This window comes from Astatotilapia calliptera, chromosome 20 (assembly GCF_964374335.1).
Source record: "Astatotilapia calliptera chromosome 20, fAstCal68.1, whole genome shotgun sequence".
Lineage (NCBI taxonomy): Eukaryota > Metazoa > Chordata > Actinopteri > Cichliformes > Cichlidae > Astatotilapia > Astatotilapia calliptera.
Genome location: NC_137441.1, coordinates 16,456,189 through 16,475,025, shown reverse-complemented (window position 1 = coordinate 16,475,025; position 18,837 = coordinate 16,456,189). Strand labels below are relative to the sequence as shown.

The window sequence follows — 18,837 nt, the reverse complement described above, 5'->3', positions numbered from 1 at the left end:
ACACACACAGACATACTCACACACACACACTCACACACACAGACACACACGCACTCACACACACAGACACACACACAGACATACTCACACACACGTACACACACACAGACACGCACTCACACACACACACCAGCATACAATAAAAGTGGATGAGATGAGAGCAGAGCACAGAGCGGTGACATCATACCTATAAAATCCAGGCGCGGTGGTGACGTCACCAAGTAAAAAAAGGCAGACAGCGAGAGACAGAGAGAGAGAGAGAGTAACACCCCCAGCACCTCTGATGCTTTACCCGTTTACCAATTAAGGCTCTCACGGTGCAGACAGAGAGAGAGAGGGGGATCGAGAGGTGGAGGTAGAAAAGAGAAAAAGAGCAGAGGGACTATCTCTTTCTTTTCTTTTGCGCCACCAGTACCAATACACCCATTTCCCCCCACCGGGACTGAGCGTGGGGAGGGAGCTCCGGGACTTCGGTACGGACACACACACACATAAACACACCCTCTGTGACCACAGCAACATCTGCGCGCAGACGGAGCGGACAGAGAGGCGGAGGACGCACACACAGACGACTGAAGATCACAGGCTCCAGCACACAGGTGAGTTCGGTCCCGATGTGAGGAGGCTCCTCTCACACTGTGAGGCTTCCTGCGTGGCATGTGTGCTGAAGTTTTCTGTGTCAGCTCCGTGGGTATGTTTGCAGCGGGCTGGAGAGGCTCAGCCGTGAGTGTCCGCTGCTTCTGCCGCGGGTGCGGTGAATGGGTTTTCCTGTTAAACTTTGAAGGAGGTTCACTGGGTGCGCTTGGGGCTTGGCTGCCCTGGTGGTCCACGATTAGCCCCACGCTGTTCCTGCGTGTAAACTTTATTTGCTGGTTTTTGCGCGCGTGCACCGCAGCAGCGGACTCCCCGGTGTTACAATTAGGGGTTCCACACCAAATAAGGTCATCCGCGGCCACTGGTGCTGTTTTACCGGGGGGCCAAGTGGTGGCCGCGTGCGCCCTCCGCCGCCGGGAGCGGGAAACCGCAAGAGCACGCGCGCCGCCCGGTCCACTTTACGTTGAGGACGTTTGAAAATGACCCAAGTGTTGACCTCCCGAAGTATCAGCGATCCACTGACAGCAGCCCGACTGAAGACTCGAAACGGCAAAGTCAGCTCTAAAAGTGCACCTGTCCCAGAGTTTACTCTCTCTTGAAATAATTATTCCTTCCAGTCTCGACTCATTTGATCTAATCTGGATATTGTTCAGAAGAATGGTTGAATTTTCACGTAACACATTTCAGAAACACAGCTGGATGATCATCTAATTCTCAAAATAAGGAAAAGAAACGATAAGTTATGCAGTGTGAAGGTTAGACCCCTCCTAGTGGACCACACCTTTCATCCTGTGATAGCTGGCATAGGAAAACTGATCGATGAAAACATAAAAATAATGAGTCTGGCAATTATCAAAAAGATGCCTGCCAAGTATTTGTCAGTCAGTCGGTAATAATCATAATAAAGCTTCAGTTTCATTGAGTGCCTACACCTGATGCACATCATTGCAACATGTTTTGGTTCTTATGGTCAGCGGCTTCTCAAAGTGTGGCCAGATGGGAGGAAAGCTTTCACGCAGCTCCCATGTTCAAGGACAGCATGACCTTCGTTACACTTCATTTATCCACATTTAATAACCATACAAGCAAGGCAGCATTTCTCTTTAGTTTCAGCTCTGCTGTTCTTGACATCATTTGCAGATTAAACTGCAACAGCATTAACACATGCCACTGGAAGACTGGGAGGCTTACATCTATGTATCAGTACTTTACTATTTATAAGTTGTGATGAAGCAAACTGAACGCTCCGATCCAAGTCCAGTTTACAGTGTGGCAGTGTCCTTTCACTTAGCATTTGCAAGAAGCCTCTAAAGAACTAACTGTTGCCTATAGACATATTATATACAGTTATATAAACACAAACGTTCTTTTCAGTTCATGGCAGAGTGTAGGAGATAATCTAAGTCCAGTCCAGACAGTCATGTCCACTTCACCAGTAAGCTTCCAAAAACAGAAAAGTGCTGTCATGATGGTTGTTTGGTGATGAGACTGCAGGACCTGAATGCGCCTCTTTTGTTCTTAAATGTAACCAGTTTTTTTTTAAAGCTTTTCTGGCAGGTGATTTTACGGTGAGGTCATAACATTCCTACTGAGCTTTCATCTAAAGCGCTGTGGAGGACTGTGGGCTTCCTGTGCTCTACACAAACTCTGAGCTCCTCAGCTGACCTGTATCAGACACATCACCTTTACTTGGTTTTTACTGGTTACTAATTGTCACATACAACATGTGTGATTTAAATGAAATCAACCCCCCCCCCCCCCCCTCTCTACAGCAAATTTAAAAGTTTAGCTTTTGCCATGTGAATGCAAACTCGATGACATATTGAAACTTAAATTCCCTAAAACAGAAAAATGTATGCAGACTTGGTGTTTTTCATGCAAAAATATTATGGTTAGATAAGGCCTACAGTAAAAGTCTCGAGCCACCCCCACATTTTATTCGATTTTGTTTTTTGTGATCTTTTTAAAGTGGTCCTTAAGGGAGTACATCTCAGATGTTAGTGTGTGGGCATTGGCTGCTTTGTCTTTCATTTTCAGCCCAGTCCTTGTGCCTGACCTTTTCTAAGCCATTTCACTGTGACCTATGATTCAATCAGGCATAAAAAAGGCAGCTAAGAATGAACCAGTGTGTGACAACACATAGTAACATTTTCATTTGTAATGCTGTTCATCTGTTAAACCATCTTTAGGCACTGTAGCAGATCCAGGAAACAGAGTTCGGTCAGGAATCAAATGGTGTTTCTGAACTAACTGATGAGCTATGTGGCCTTAAACAAAACAAAAAAATGAGTGGAGGGTAAAAAAGTATCAGGTCTGAAAAACGACATACAGCAGATGAAAAGTATGTCATAGTCCTATCGTTAAGAAAGGAAAAGATCCAGCAAAGAGCTGACACTGGACCGTTTGGGTAGTTACTAAGAAGCCGTTCTTGAATAAAGGAAATGACTCTAAAGGTTGAATTATGCTAAATTACACAAGAACGTGACTAAAAATCATTGGAAACAGCTTTGATGAGATGATGACCATGATTTTGAAATACTACAGTGAGTGTCTACAGATGTCTGTCACACATGGTGGAGGCTCTGTCATGGTTTGGGACTGGTGGTCCAGACTTAGGGTCTTTTTTAAAGAGAAGAATGTCTGGCTCCTTACCATCAGATGTTGATCCATCATGCAATTCCATCTGGAAAGCATCCGATTAGCAACAGCTTAATTTTTCAGCATGCGATCCCAAACACACTGTCAACAAAGTAAAAGCAAAGCTGAACAGAGAAATACACAGTGGTGGACTGGGCTCCAGACTTCAGCATTATTGAAGAAACGTGGGGTCACCTTGAACAGCATTCGGTTTGTAAAGAAGACTTTGAAACGTCCCCCAAGAAACTACTCCTAAATACTACTTAAGGAAATCACAGAAGGCTTGAATAAGAGAGTTCAGACTGTGTTGAATAAAGCTGATCACACCAAATATTGCCTTCCAAGCTCGTTAGGATTCTCAGGTTTTGTCTCATATACTGTGTTTCTATATATGTTCACTTTCAGATGTCTCAGTTAATTTCCTAGCAAAATATATCCAGTGAGTGGCAGCTTAAGACTTCTGCATACCACCCACTGTCTTTATATTTAATCAACTTTCAGAAAGTTTTTCTATAGGTATCTATAGATACATTTGTTTTTGTTAAAAAAGTTGTTTAAAGGCAAAGATCCAATTAAATCCACTAAAATGAGAGGTATTAAGCTAAGCGAGTTAGCTTTTCCACAGTTTGAGGACCTATGGCTGTCCTAGCATGGCTGTTCTAGCATGCCTCCCCTAGCATGCCTCCCCTAGCATGGCTTAGCGGCGGGGTCAGTAGCCGCTGTTTGGGTCAGGTGTAGCCAGCACACCACAGATGTCAGGCCAAAGACTTCCTGTTCTGTGCAGCTATTAGTATTTGCAACGCCAACTAAAAAAGGACAATGAAAGCTAAACTGTTGATGCTTTCGAGGCTTATAACTTCCTCTTATGATTTACAAATGGATTCACCTGCATGCAGACAAACACCAGGCAAATGTGGTACTACTCAGACTGACTGGATTTCTGCCTCTCTCTCATAAATATAAAGATGTATATACTGTGAAGACAAAAGAGGATGCTGGTGTGGTTCATCTGATGTAAACATCTCAATCAAACGTGTCCTTATTTGACATGTCTTGTCCTACTTTCAGCTAACAAGTGCCACCGTTACCACACTGTCTACAGAAACTGGAGGGGAAAACCATAATTTAGGTGTAATCTCTGCTTCTGACTGGCTGTCTCCACACTGTCTTGCATGTAATGTGGCTGGCAGTGTTATCGCGTGCAGTGTTACATTTCCTGTGCTGAGTTTTGCTCTGCTCACGCTTGTGGCTGATTGGGTGGGGTAAGTGATGAGAAGCTGAAGCTGGGACAGGCTGGTGCTATACAGCTATATAAGATTCACTCAAGTGGAGACTGAGTCGACACCTTTCTGTGGACTAGAGCTTATATTCGATATTTGTATGAAGACACACACACGCACACAAACACACACGCACACACACAAACACGCATGCACACACACACACACACACACACACACACATATATACCATGCCCCATAGACAGGTCGATAGATTTCACATTTGACTATTTGATGAAAAATACTACAAGACATCCGAAGCTCTTCCCTTCTTCTATTTGTTCCATAAATCAGTGGTTTTCATCTCTCAGGTCTTCACTCGTACCTCTGTCTTAGCACTACAGCCTCTGGGTTTCGTCTCGGCCGATTCAGGGAATGAGGCATATACTCCTGTTGTACTCACTGTGATCTTTGGCTGGAGGCCTCCTGCACAAGCAGAGAATAACAGTGCCACATTTAGTTCTGCAACCTTCTGTTGGATTTGGCTCACTGAAATCCTTTCTCAACACTGACGTGGTCAGGTTGTGTTTTTACAGCACTCATTCATGTTCTTACCTTATTGTCTTTGAGCTTAGAGTCTAAACTGAGGTCCTGATGTGTGGGTAAGAAGCTTGAATGACACATTTTTCAGTCTGTCTTGAAGCATTAGTTAGATTAACACTGATGCAGCTTTTGGGCACTTTAATGAAGTGATTTTAAGTGATTTTCTAATTAAATTTGTGTGGTGGTGGCAAAGTCCTCAACAGCACTCAGCAGAGGAGGCTGCTGTACATTTGAACTCAGTGATGATGTCACAACAATCAGTATAAAAAGTGGATACGTCCAAAAAGCAAATAATTGGAACACTTCCAGGACAGAGAAGTGTAGTACCATAATCAAATGCTAGGGGGAGACAAAGGACAAGCGAGAGAGCTCAGTCTTGCCTTGGTGAGCTCTTGCCGTCCCGCCCTGCGTGTTGTCTCCTGTTTATTTTCTAAATTCCTCTGGAACAATAGGCCTCTATATGTGCTGGATATTCTGCCAGCTTTCTCGGCTTTCACTTACTTCCAGGCAGAACTTCATTGAGCTCTCTGGCATGAACAAACCACAGATTACCCCCCTCCAAGCCTTTCCACTCCAAGCATCTATTCACTTCTTCTTTCTGGTACATTGTGTTTATTTGGCCTGTTTTCTGCTCTGCCACTGTTGTCGCACATTGCACACTGTAAAATGATGTGAATTACACAATTAAACCAAAACGATCTAATTGTATCGTTCGATTCTTTAAGTGACCACAGGATGATAGAAGCATGCTGGTGCCACTCGGTGTGTGTAGCATTAACGGGACGCTTTTATTGGGGTGTTATTAAGTCTGGAGGCTCCGTGGTTGTTATGGGGGTGAAGAGCATTCTTCAGATTCTCCTTTGACCAGACACACACACACACACACACACACACACACACACACACACACACACACACACACACACAAAGGCCAAGCATTCTTGATGGCTGCTGGCCGCACTTTGGCTCCTGGCACTGAACTCCTTATTTAGTCAAAAAGCTGCAGAGTCACATCCAAGCCCATCTGTAGAGCTGCTGCTGGTGTGTTACTCACAGGAAAAAAAGGAATTTAAAGGTCAGGGTACACAGATAATACTGACGTCCTGCTTAGAATACATAATCAGATGTTGGACACTACAAAGCAACAGAAACCACTGAGCTACAAATCTGGTAGTTCATCAAACGTCCTGTTCAGTCCTGCTGGTCACACTTTGGAAATAAGTTGCTAATATGTCCGTATCTTATTTATGTGAATATGAATGCTGTACTTTAGACTTTTGGCCACCACCATGATGCCTTTTGCTTTGAGGAGCCAAAAGTGGCCATATTTAAACTCACCTTTAAAGGGTGAAGTGCCCAGTTCCCAACTAATAGTAACAAGCCTGTTTAGCAAGCTTCAACCATAAGTTGTATGTGAAGGAGTGGACTAACAAAAACCTCTGACACATTGCACTGCACCACAACAGTGGTACAGACTTATTATTTGTCAGATAATTTCATTCAAAAACCACAAGAAGCACCCATCTGATGGCATAAAGCACAGAGCTTTCATGTTATAGCTTGGCTGTAGCTCAGGTGGTACCTTCCAATCTACTGATTGGAAGGTTGGTGGTTCGATTCCTGGCTTCCCCTAGTCTGCATGCCAAATATCCTTAGGCAAGATACTGACCCCAAATTGCATGAGTGTGTGTGAATGTTACTTAGAAAGCACCTAGAAAAATGTGCTTGTGCGAATGGGTGAATACACAAGTTGTGTAAAGCGCTTTGAGTGCTCAGAAGAGTACAAAAGCGCTATATAAGAACGAGTCATTTTAGAAGCATATTTGCATCAGACTGCTAAGTGGACTGCTAAGTTATCAGCTATGGTTAGTAAGGTTGGTTAGACAGTTGCATACATGAACTGCATCACTGCAATGCGCAGGCACGCATATCTGCTGGTGAGGTGAAAAAAAGTGGAGCAGCAACATCGCGAATCATCAGCAAAGATTTTTTTTTTGTTAGATGATCCCTTAAAAATGCTTAAAAGACACCAGAGCACATAGTCAACACGTCCCATTCACAGGTATCTGCCCGTGCCAGCACACCAGTGGATTACCCACGTCTGATTTAACACTTAACAAAATGTAAATGGATCAGATCTACCCACTGTACAGTTTTTATGAAAGAAACTAGCACTATAGAGACCTCCATCACCAGGCTGTGATGGTGTTTATTTCTATTATGAAATCAAGCAAACTGTGTGGAGGGACGAGCTTTTCGAGACTGTGCCCATTAGAGGAAGAACAGTTTTGGCCATCAGCTTACTTCCTTACCTCTGAAGGTCAAAGCAGTCACAGAGCAGCGTGCATGGAGCTGGTGAGAAACTGTAAGCTTCCTTGGTGACCAGTATAGTACCTCACCATGCCAGGCTGACAGCTGCCAACTGTTCACCTCAAAGCTTGCTTGATGCTTTGTTATAATATTGGCCATCATATTTTTTTGGTAATCCTAAAAAGAGCAATCAGCACGTGTCTCCAATGCAGAAGACAAAGTGATGAAAACAGTTGATCCAGGCTCTTATCAGACTTCATCATTAGCCTAACATGTGTTAGTGTAGAGCACATAGCTGATCTGTGATCACGCTGCTGGGCCAGTACAGCACACTGGTCCACAGTCCTGTCTTTACTGACGGGGCTGCACACACAGCACAGTGATGTCACACACAGACGAAGGCAGAGGTTCACACTGTGCGCTCAAATGCACAAATAAGCACACTGTCCATGCTTGCACAAAAAAGGAAAGTTGAACAACACTGAATGCATTCCAACGCACACAAACAAACAACAGTGAGTCTCTGATCTGCTTATCCTTCCAGATAGCTTAAATATTTACTTCGCCTGGGACCCCGAGCACAAGATGAGCTCATATCCTCACAGGGACCGTGCAGTATGTCTGCTGGAAAATCTGTTTGTCGAGCTCTGAAAACAGCCCCTCTGCTTCTGTAGCCACAGCATAGCATTAGGGATAAAGGTCCGGGGGGGAGATGTTATGTCCTCGAAGGAAATACTTGTGGGTATTTGTAAAAACTGAATTAAGATGACAATATTAAGAGTTTTAACTTTATGGCACCATTAAGCTTCATTTTTAAAAACAGCAAAAAACTGCAGAGAAAACTTAGAAGACGTACAGTCAGAAACACTCCACTGCAGCTTACAGAGCAGCTGTACATTGTAAATTTGAATCATAATAACAGCATTGATTATTGGATTTATTTGGGGGGAGCTATAGCAATAATGCTAGTTAGATTCAGCTAAACTTGTTTGCTGTCTGAAACCATTTTGGAAACTCAGACAGGAGCACAACCAGGTGTGAGACAAACATAAGATTATCATATGTGACACAGTGATACAGTTCAAAGCACACACGGACAGAAACAATGTTGCAGGTATTCAAATAAAAACTTTAATAACAAGTAAAAAGGAGCTAAAACACAGAAGGAAACAACAGCTGAGGCTGAGCAGGTGAAATCACTCAGGCTCTAATGAGGGCAGGTCAAAGAAGGGAGCAGGTGAAACCCACAGGAGGAACTAACGGTGTGCAAACTGTCACATAGTCCCACAATGGGACGCTAGGAGGTCCAGGATAAGGACAGTCTTTGACAAACACACATGAAGACATTACAAAGACTACGGAGGTAATTTCACTGCTTTCTGATTTTTCAGTGACATCACAGTCGTTGTTTCCTCCACACAATACTGCCGGCACGTTGTGGCCTGATGGTTATGATCATTGGTGTTTGTCCTGGTGTAGCCAGCGCTGTCCATTAGTTTGGGGACAGTTTAATGTACCCATGACTGTTAGCTTCAGACAGGAGCCTGTTTACAAAGGTGCTTCAGCGGAGGACAAACCGAACAATGACTCTCAGACTACTCGTACTTCTGACTTGAAGCTGCAGCTTGAGGTTTCTGTCAGCCCGGAGCTCTTTCTCTGGACACCGCTGACTGTCTTCGTTAAAAATGGCTAAATGTTCAAACACAGAGCAGCTGTTCTGACTGCAATGAGTTAAACTCGGTAGTAAAATTAGCGAGATGCTCGTTTGCTGTTAAACATGGCGTAAAGTTAAAATGTGAACAAGTTTCAGGTTTCTTACACCTCAACCGCCCCAACACAGGACATTTGGGTTTCCTTAGCTGAGCCAGGCATAAGTTTGGGACACAGTCTAACGGGGCTAAATACCATTCTTCGTATTTGTTTCCCCTTTTTTTCCTGATTGTAACACGGATAATGAAGCTGACTCGTCCCTTTCCGTCCTCAGCCGCCTACTTTCTTTGCGAAACTTGTGTCTCTAGGCTGTTAGTAACTGTTCTCTGCTCTTTTTCTTTTCTCCACAAACAGAGCTAGAAAGTGAGAAAGGGAAGATTGAGAAGACTCCACCCAGGGCGAAGGAAAAAAAGAGAAGCCAGCGAACCAGGAGACAGCCGAGACCATAAAAATGAGTGGTTCCCACCCCCGGCTCCACCAGAGCGCCGCGCCCGCTCCAAACGCTCTCTCCGCGGACAAGGACGCAGAAATGCCCGCTACAGAGAAAGACCTGGCCGAGGATGCGCCGTGGAAGAAGATACAGCAGAACACTTTCACCCGCTGGTGTAACGAACACCTGAAATGCGTCAACAAGAGGATCGGCAACCTGCAGACGGATCTCAGCGACGGGCTGCGGCTCATCGGGCTCCTGGAGGTCCTGTCTCAGAAGAAAATGTTCCGAAAGTACAACCAGAGGCCCACCTTTCGCCAGATGCAGCTGGAGAACGTGTCGGTGGCTCTGGAGTTCCTGGACAAGGAAAACATCAAGCTGGTGTCCATAGGTGGGTCCGATAAGTGTGTGTGAGTGCCAGGACGCGTGATTGATCCAGCTTTACTCCAACAGGCTTCTGGAAATGTTTGCTGTTCCTAAAGAAAGTGGTCACATTTGATTGCACTGTAGTAAATGGTGATCATTTTAAGAGCAGCCCACGACCGTGGGGCGCAGGAAAACCAGTTATGGAGCCCACTAGAATATTTTCTGTAACAGAAGTGTTTAAACGCGCACCAGCATTTCTGAAAGGGTTTTCAGTGAGGCAGCAGGCGTCTCCCTCGGGTGACCGGGGGCGCAGGGCTTTTGTCTCGGTCTGTTCAGGTTTGAGGCCGATTGTTTTGGGAGGAGGGGGTCTGACTGTGCTGTGGGGTCGGTGGGTGGGGTGTTTTCAACCGCCTGAGCCGGCCGGGCCTGTGAGAGCCACGCTCTGTGGGCCTGCCCCAGACCTACTGTGTGTGTTGATGTGGTGGGGAGAGCTCGGGCTGGTGCTGGACTGCAGCAGACATAAAGTTTGAATTGGCTCTGCCTACATGCAGCTGCATGCCTGCTCACAGCGCTACTGATGTTCTGCTTTCTCATATTTCTCCCAGAACAGTGCAGATGTCACACAGCTGAGTCCTCACTATAGTTCATTATGCAGGGTCTGTAAGAGCAAATGCAATGCTGCCTCATCACCTGGAGTAAAGACAGTCTGTAACAGTGTTATCTACAGAGTCTGTGGGTGGAAATGCGTGATAGCTCTGTGACTCAGACATGAGTGGGTCTTTGTCATCTCTGGTGTCTGGCTCACTTGGTTTCCATGAACACGCTCCTGCCTCCAGCTGCTCTGCAGGGGAGACGATGGGTGGCTCTAAATTTGGGAGGTGCTGCTGCAGAAATTGCGGTTGACAATTTTAAAGTACACATCTGATACACTCTTCACACACATCACCCTCATTTTCTCAATACATGCAGCAGTTTGTGTTTTACTGAAAGCAGTGCTTTGCTGGTATTTAGGGCGAAGCACGAGTGAGCCTCTGTTTGTTCCTCCTGCTGACTCACTCATCCTTAGCTGCTCTTTGACTCATTTCATCTGAAGATGAGAGAGGAGCCTGCTTTTCTTTTACTTCCTCCTTTCATTGCAGAAAGTGGACACACCCAGGCAGCAAGGCTCACCACAAATTGCCAAACTGACATCTCTTCAGTGTGATGCACATGCTCTCTGCTTCTCTGGGCTTTATTCTTGTTGTTCTTTGCCCAGTTTGGGTTTTCAGCATATTTTCTCGCTGATAACTTATCAGGTTTCCTTTCATCTTGCATCTTGATGGCCACACCTCTTTCATTTCTCTTTTCACTTGTCTTTTTCTCATTTACTGAAAATGCAACAGTTTCCAAATAACAGCTGTGTGTGTTGTGGAGCAGTCCATCCAACCCCAGAGACGCAGGTGTCCAGTGTTTCTTATTTTACAGCGTTGCACTGGAGGAAAAGGCAAACGTGTCCTCACTGAACTCGACAGACGTTCAGTACGTGACCTATAACTTGTTCAGTCCAAGAATAAAAACTAGAATAGCTCCGAGTGATTAACCGTTATCTCCTACACGGCCTTGGTGTAGCTCTGTCTGGAATAACGACTCCTCCCCCTTTAAGCCCACTTTGTTCTGATTGGCTGTCCTTATCCACAGTCTTATTTTGGGCTACTGTGCTTGCTTGAGATTTTCATGTGTGAGATTCTGTCTTTCTCACTCGGGCTTCACTCTGCTCTCAATATGAAGAGCGAACGTCAGCACAAACTCCCATTCTCGTACACGCCCTCTCAAAGCCTCTAACTGGGAAGTATTACAGGGATTTAATGGAGTGCAGGCTACAAATAAGAGACGGGATAATCATTTTGTGAAAACAGAACTATCATATTCGGTACTTTGGTATTTTCTGACAGCTGATATTTTCAGCATCAGCAGGATTTCAAGAATTTTTTTCTTTTTTTTTATGTAAATGTCTGACTCTGGCTGCATGTCAGCAGCAGGTAGAGCACGATTTGACAAACACCGTGCTGTAACAATCAGTGGATTTCTGTTCTGTCAAATCATTTTTTTTATTTATTTATTTATTTTTTTTAATGCCAGATTTTTGACTCTGACACAAAATGAAGGAGAGATGCACCAGCAGCAGAAAGTGTCACTGTTTCTACAGTCAGCTTTTTGAACCTCTCTAAAGATTGGTTGTCACCTTTCAGCATGCTGCCTCAGTCTGACAGTAAAATAAATGAACTTTGCTTTTTGGGAAGGGCGACATTAGAGAGGCTGAAACTAATGTTGCTGGTTTAAAGGCAGAGGCTCCGTGGATGGGCTGCAGGAGATGTATCTGGAGAGGGCCGACCGCCGACCGGTACTGAGCTCTGTTACAAAGGGCTCTCCTTCACCGGCTGAGCCAGGCTGTTTGGCAAACGCTCCTCTTACAGATATGTCATGTTCTTCTTTGCACAGGAAATGCAACACTGGGACCAGCAGCGTGTCAGCTTTAGTCTGATGGTTTTTCTTTTTTCCCTTTAGGCTAACTTTACTGAAAGGTTAACAAAATCAGTCTAGCAGAATCTCCCATAGAGATGCTGTGTGTCTTATAATCCACCTTACAGCAACAGACTAAGATTCCCAGATTTATTAACCAATAATAATATTGGTCAAATGGACTTATTACACATCTTTGGCTGTAAAGTTTAAAAAATCATCACTTTTCAGGAACAATGTAAATATTCTGAAAAACGAAATGTGAAGCAAAGATGGTCAGTTCTGCTTTGTGTGTTCAGACATCAGTAGGTTGTGACTAGAGCAGGGCGATATGGCCAAAAATATTTATCACGATATATATTTGAAAATTTGCGATAACGATATAACCGACGATATAATTGATGCGAGACAAAATACAACTCCACAACATTACTAGCGCAAAAAGACAACCTTCCATTTATTTTCACTTAAACAAGAAACTGGTTTTTATGTACATTAAAGCTTTATAAAAATGTAACAGTGCAAATGCAAATTCCTTGCTGAAAGTTTAACCAAAAGGCATTTCCAGTAGAAATGGGCTGACATATCCTGAGCACAACCATGTATAATATCCACTGAAGTTAAAGAGGTGCTTTGCAACATTAAACTGCAGTGTGCAGTATGCATTTTTCGGACCGTAAGGTGCACGGGATTATAAGGCACATTAAGCGAAACAAAGCAGTCAGATAAATCAAACTTTATTAAACTCATTCTTCTTGCTTCCTCAACTTCTGTGCCATTGATTCATTAATGTTGAATTCTCTGGCAGCTGCTCTATTCCCATGTTGTTGCAGTATATTAATGACTAACCTCGTATTGTGGATGGATTATCTCAGTTGTTCTCCTGACTGAAGTTTGGTCCGTTTACAGCATCCTGCCATGTGATTGCATTTGTCTCTAACCATGAAGAACCTTCACGTTAACTTTTATAAGTGGAAAAGTGTTAGTGTTCGTCCTCCAGCTTCACTGTTTATGTTATGCTAATATAGCTGTGTCGCTAGCGATCACGTAGCACATCATTATATACTAGCTAGCCCAACTTCAGTAACCCTACAAACGTCACTGCTGTTTAGTTTCCTGTCTTCATTTATGTTGGAAGTGATAGCAGAGCTGTACGTTTGATTTTTTTTCCAGAAATCTCTCAGTCAGAACATGCAATATCATGCTTAGGTAACTAGCAAAACTAGCGAGCTAACTTCCGCTAGCTTCCTGCTAACTTCTAACTCCGTTAAATGTAATAACTTTTGTTTTCATGGATGCCTGGAAGTTAAACTTTATAGTTACACCTGGTAAAGCAGCAATGTGATCGTTTTATTAAAGATGAAAGAATTTAGACAGTTAACTCTAAGTGACGCTGCAGTGTTGTTTGACCTGAAGCATACGGAGTTTAGGACCCAGATTACTCCCAGATTTAAGAGCATCTTAGTCCGACAAATACGACAATAACAACGGCCGCTTGCATGTTCTGCAAAAAAAATGTGCTTTGTCGTGTATCTGACGGACAAACACCAAACCAGTTCCACATCACGGAAGTTGCACCATTTTTACAAACCAATTCTGGTTCATCTGTTTCACTCAACAATCGGCCATGTGCGTATGAAAACAAAGGCACTGCGCATGCGCGTTTTACTCCCATTCTATCGCGATATTTCATTTTCCTATCGTTGCCTAACATTATACCGGTATTACCGTGAACGGTATAATATGGCCCAGCCCTAGTTGTGACTGTGACACTAAACATGCCTGTAAAGCTCGTCTTCTGATCTTTGCTGAACCATTTGAGTTTTGTCTGTAGGACAAACCAGAAGAGTCGCTTTCACTTAAACAGAACTTGTCAAATGGGCCTGCTGACAGTAAATCCACAGGAGATAAATGGTTAAAGGAGACTCTTCCTGCCAAACCTTGTTTGCTCCTTCAGCTGTAAACATGGTGCCTTTGCATGTGTGGTTCGCATCGCTCGTGTTCCTGCACGGCTCGGCCAGCATGGTATACAGCCACAGTGACAGAGTCCAGACTTCACTGTAACCAGGCTCCAGCCTAACAGGTAATCTCTCTGACAAAGCCCCACATGATCTGGCAGCAGCAGCAGACTCATGACTACTGATGAATCCAAAGACCTAACATGGGTTCAGTCACAGAGGCTGCCAGCAGCAGGCAGTGGTGTTAGCAGTGATCCAACAGCACATCTCATGCAGTCGTTTAGTTTGCTGTGACTATAGAACATCTTACAAGCATCTTCTGTATAAATCTTTAGTTGTGAGGAAATTCCTGTTGCATCCTTGTGCAAAGACGGTGTGATTGTTCCCCTGCCCTCATCACACCCATGTTTGTACAAGCTTCATCCTATTTGTGTCTAAGTGAAATGGAGCTTTAACAAACATTAGCTGTTCAGCAGATTAAGACTTGTTGTCCTCATCAAATATTCCTCTGTTTGTGCAGAGGTTCATTCTCCATCATAATCATGTCGGCAGCATCTCTGTTCCAGCCCGTCAGCCAAACCCAGATTTGAAACCCTGCTTTGTATGAACTTGACTGAGCCTGTGCAGAAAATGCAGAAACGGTGCATGAGTGAATGTTGTGCCAAGCTCTTCCAGGCTTGGTGTGGAATCATCTTCATAAATTGCAGCTTCCTTGTGTCTGCTGGTAGTGGAGGTAAGCAGGTTGAGACAGACGCCTGTGTAGTAATAGCCAGCTGCTCCCTCCTGTTATGCTGTCCCATGATAATGAAAAGTTTTATAGAAGTGATCCCAGGACGATGAAGCATTTAAGGAAGTTTGTTACAACTGTAAGGTGCTGCTTGCACGTGTTCCTTAGATGATTGGGAAACATCAAAGCACGTAAAGATGTTTGTAATTGCTGTATACAACAGATATGTGATTTTGCACAATTAAGTTTCATACTGTCAAACATTAACTTCCCTCTGCCATGTTTCTACTTTTGCAACTTGGATGTCCACACAGTGTGGCACCATGGCTCTACAAATAACCTGAGGAAATGGGTGCCAATTTAAGCCAGTGTTGTTGATCTCTGACATTAACCAAAGAGAAGGTGTTTAAAGAGCCATGTGATGGAGATGGATACGTTTCCTTGGTTAAAGTCAGATTCTCCTGGCTGCAGTGACACCTGAGCTGCTAGATGGAGCAAACTGGCACATTCAGTCTTATTGCTCATTAGCCAACATATGAAGCTACACTGATGCTTGTGGCTGCATCAGTTATCAGCTTGGTGGAAAACTATTTGAAACTTGGACCATGTTAATAAGCAGAATTCAGCGAGCGGTGGGTTCCTTTTTGAAGTTAAGCTACTCCCAAAACCCGGAAAACTCCTGTTTTGGTCATAACATGAGTGCTGCACAGTTCCACTGGGAACGCTCGCTCACCAGTTTAGCCTGCTGTGTTCGGATGTTATGATCTTAAATGTAATCTTTCAGAAACATGACGATGAAGGAAAGGAGAGCCTTTGGTGATGAGGGCAGAGAGGAATGCAGGTCGGGCTGCGATAAGCTCTTAGCCACTCAGTTGGGTCAAAATAGATCACTTCCTGCCAGCTCATTATCATTAGCACAACTTCCTGTCTGCACAGGCAGAGGGGGTTGGTCATGTGGATCCTGGAATTAGCAGAGTGTGTTCCCATTCAGTTCAGAGGTATTCTGGCTATTCCATTACATCATATATGGAAAACTGCCACAACTCCCCATGCCTCATGTTCAAACTCAACAAGCACTTTTTCCAGCACACATTTAAACTGCACATAAACAGCAGACACATTGTTTTTCATAGATAATGTCTTATGTTACTGTTCTTATTACGATGTTATCGAGGGAATAATCAGTACTTTAATAGTACTTCTCAGCGGTTTCCAGGAAACACTTGTATTGTGTTCCATCATTTGACATGGTACCCATGTCCTCCCTCACCTCCTGATCATCCTTTTGTCCAAGGCCATTTTCTCTGCTTGCTTCACTCAGATGAACACATCCCATCCTCAGTGTGTGCTGCTGTCAGTGCAGCCTTATAAAAATGTCCCATGCAGCACTTTCACTCCCCGCACCTTTTTTCTTTCTTTCAGACCTCCGCCCCTTCTGCCTCTTTCCTTCCCTTTCCCTGTCCGTCCTGCCTCCTCCCCTCCCTGTCTGTAACCAGAGCCCAGGGAATTGGGGGTGGTGGGGGGGCCCTGCCAAATCCAGTGTGCTTCTGCCCTTTTAAGGCTAAAAAACCAGGAGGAACTTTTTTTTTTTTTTTTTCTCCCCCAGCTTAGGGAGTGCTGAGGGGAGGGAGGATGAGTGGAAGGAGTAGAAAGGAAGAGGAGGAAGTGTAGTAGCTCCAGTGTGGCTTGGTGCAGTCAGAGGAAGAAGTGGGAGGGGAAGAACAGCTGCAGGCCACAGATTTCAGCATTTGGAGCTTTTAGCCTAAACTCTGTATAACAATAGATTACATTTAGTGTATTGGTATATGTGGGCCAGCATGAACAAAGCAAATGACTTTATTTTTAAGCTTTATTATGAATGTCTTTTCTTCAGTCTCCCTGTGACTGCAGTTAGGTTCTCAGCAGCTGCTCTGTTTCCTCTGCTGCACGACTCCAGATTAACCACGAACTCTGACATCAAACTGATGAGTTTCAAGTCTTTGTGAATCAACATAACGCTCATTTTGGAAATGATGGTCCCATTGTTTCTCAGTGGGACTTCACTAATGTTTTTTTTTTTTCCTCATATGTATGTTACACATACACGTACGGTCATGTGACATTTTAAGAATTTCATTAAAATTCCTTTCCACATGTGAGCTGGAGATATTATGAACATACAGAGATGGTGACAGTCATGCTACGGTTACACTTCATCATTATTGTGTAAGGATAACATGGACGGGAGAGGCCTCGGGACTGCTGCTTGTTCTTCAGTTTACAAGCTCTCAGGACTAATCGGCTCCAGATGTTGCTGTACAGTCTGAACCGTGCAGAGCGCTCTCGCTCCCCGTGGTCTCGTTGCTGAGACCAGGTCAGGGTACAGGTCACGGGTTGTGATGATGTCATGTAATGCCACAGGAGGGCTGTGGAGGGGCTGCTGCAGTAACGATGAGCCATACCAATGAATCATGGGAGTTTTAGGAGTAAAGGGACCACAGACACTCCATACGGTAGCCTCCGTGGTACACACAAGCTTGTTGCAGGGGGTGTATGAGTCAGCAGAGGGGGGAGTCTGTGGCAGCATGTGTCCATATATGGGCTCTGTCAGGCTTGGTGAGCTGTGCTCTGCTGGGAATGCTGGCAGATTCCTTGAATGTTTAGTGGCTTTTGTGTGTGCAAGACATGAATCAAAGACACAGACTCGGAGCTGAATGAAGTCCTAACAATATTCCTTTATAGGGGACTGTCGTGTTGAACTAAAAGCAGCAGATTGTGTTCTCTTAATTGTACAAGTACTAAAACTAGTAGTGTTGTGTCTCTGCTGGGATGGCTGGCAGGCTGACACGCCTCTACTTAGCTGCTCTGCATTCTTGCTACACGTACCAACCTGTGGTCTTATTCAGACTCTGCTATCAGTACTAATAACAGTTTATAAGTCCTGGGTTTATCTGTCCCTAGGCAACATATCTCTGCGCCCCTCCGCCGCTGCCTCTTTGCTTCTTTCTCAAAGTTCCCACAGTAGCTGGCCATCCAAGCATCTGATCCAGTTCTGTTTGATCACCCCTATGGAGTGTCTCTCACCCACCCACGCCAAACAGAAGGCAGCTGACATGTCATGTAGAGCAGCGTTGGCTGCTCGAGAGCATGCTTTTCTGTTGGCGCATGGATTCAGACGAGCAGCCAGCTAAGACAGATTGTCCCAGTTCTGCATGTGCACAAACAGCTCGACTTGTTGAAGGTTGTTATGGGGAAAAGATTTCCTGTTGCTGTTCTGTTCCTCATCTTTATCTGCATCATGCATCCTCACGCTCTCGCTGACTCCCAGAGAAGACCATTAATGCTGCAGTAGCTCCAGCAAAGGGCTCGGGTGGTGTCACTGTGGTTGAGGCTGGTTTGCTGTCACCAACAGTTATTCCAGTGTAGCTGTAAATTCAGGGGTGGGGAGTTAAGATTGCAATGAAGACTAAAGCTCTCCCAAACCCTGCAAAACAAAAACGCTGCACGTAAAAGTGGGGCTTTGTTCGTATTTCAGAACTGGATCTCAGGTTCTTCCAAGAATCTGAACTTGGCCCCATTATTTCCTCTAATAATCTGATCAACATCAGCTTGGAAACGCACAAACACTGCGCCACACCCGTTCCTCAAGGCCTGATCTTAGGAATCATTGGTCTTGCTTCTTGTGCAAGCTATGTGCATGCAGTAGCATTTATGTGGGCCGGTATGTGTGCTCATGCCCAGGCTAGCTTATGGTTGCATCACCTTTTACTCAGCTTGCAGCAGTATGTGGTTTAGACTTGAAAA

General features: G+C 44.5%; 1 protein-coding gene across 6 annotated transcripts in view; it reads left to right on the top strand.

Annotated features, from left to right (window-relative positions):
* The first annotated feature begins 219 nt into the window (after positions 1-219).
* The window catches only part of flna (filamin A, alpha (actin binding protein 280)), a 43,912-nt gene continuing 25,294 nt past the window's right edge, over positions 220-18,837 (top strand). For all 6 annotated transcript variants that reach the window (XM_080295466.1, XM_080295463.1, XM_080295465.1 and 3 more), the window contains exons 1-2: positions 220-599; positions 9,429-9,895. In XM_080295466.1, coding sequence (XP_080151592.1) covers positions 9,526-9,895 — 370 coding nt within the window. In that variant the 5' untranslated portion in view covers positions 220-599; positions 9,429-9,525. The remainder of the gene's footprint in view (positions 600-9,428; positions 9,896-18,837) is intronic.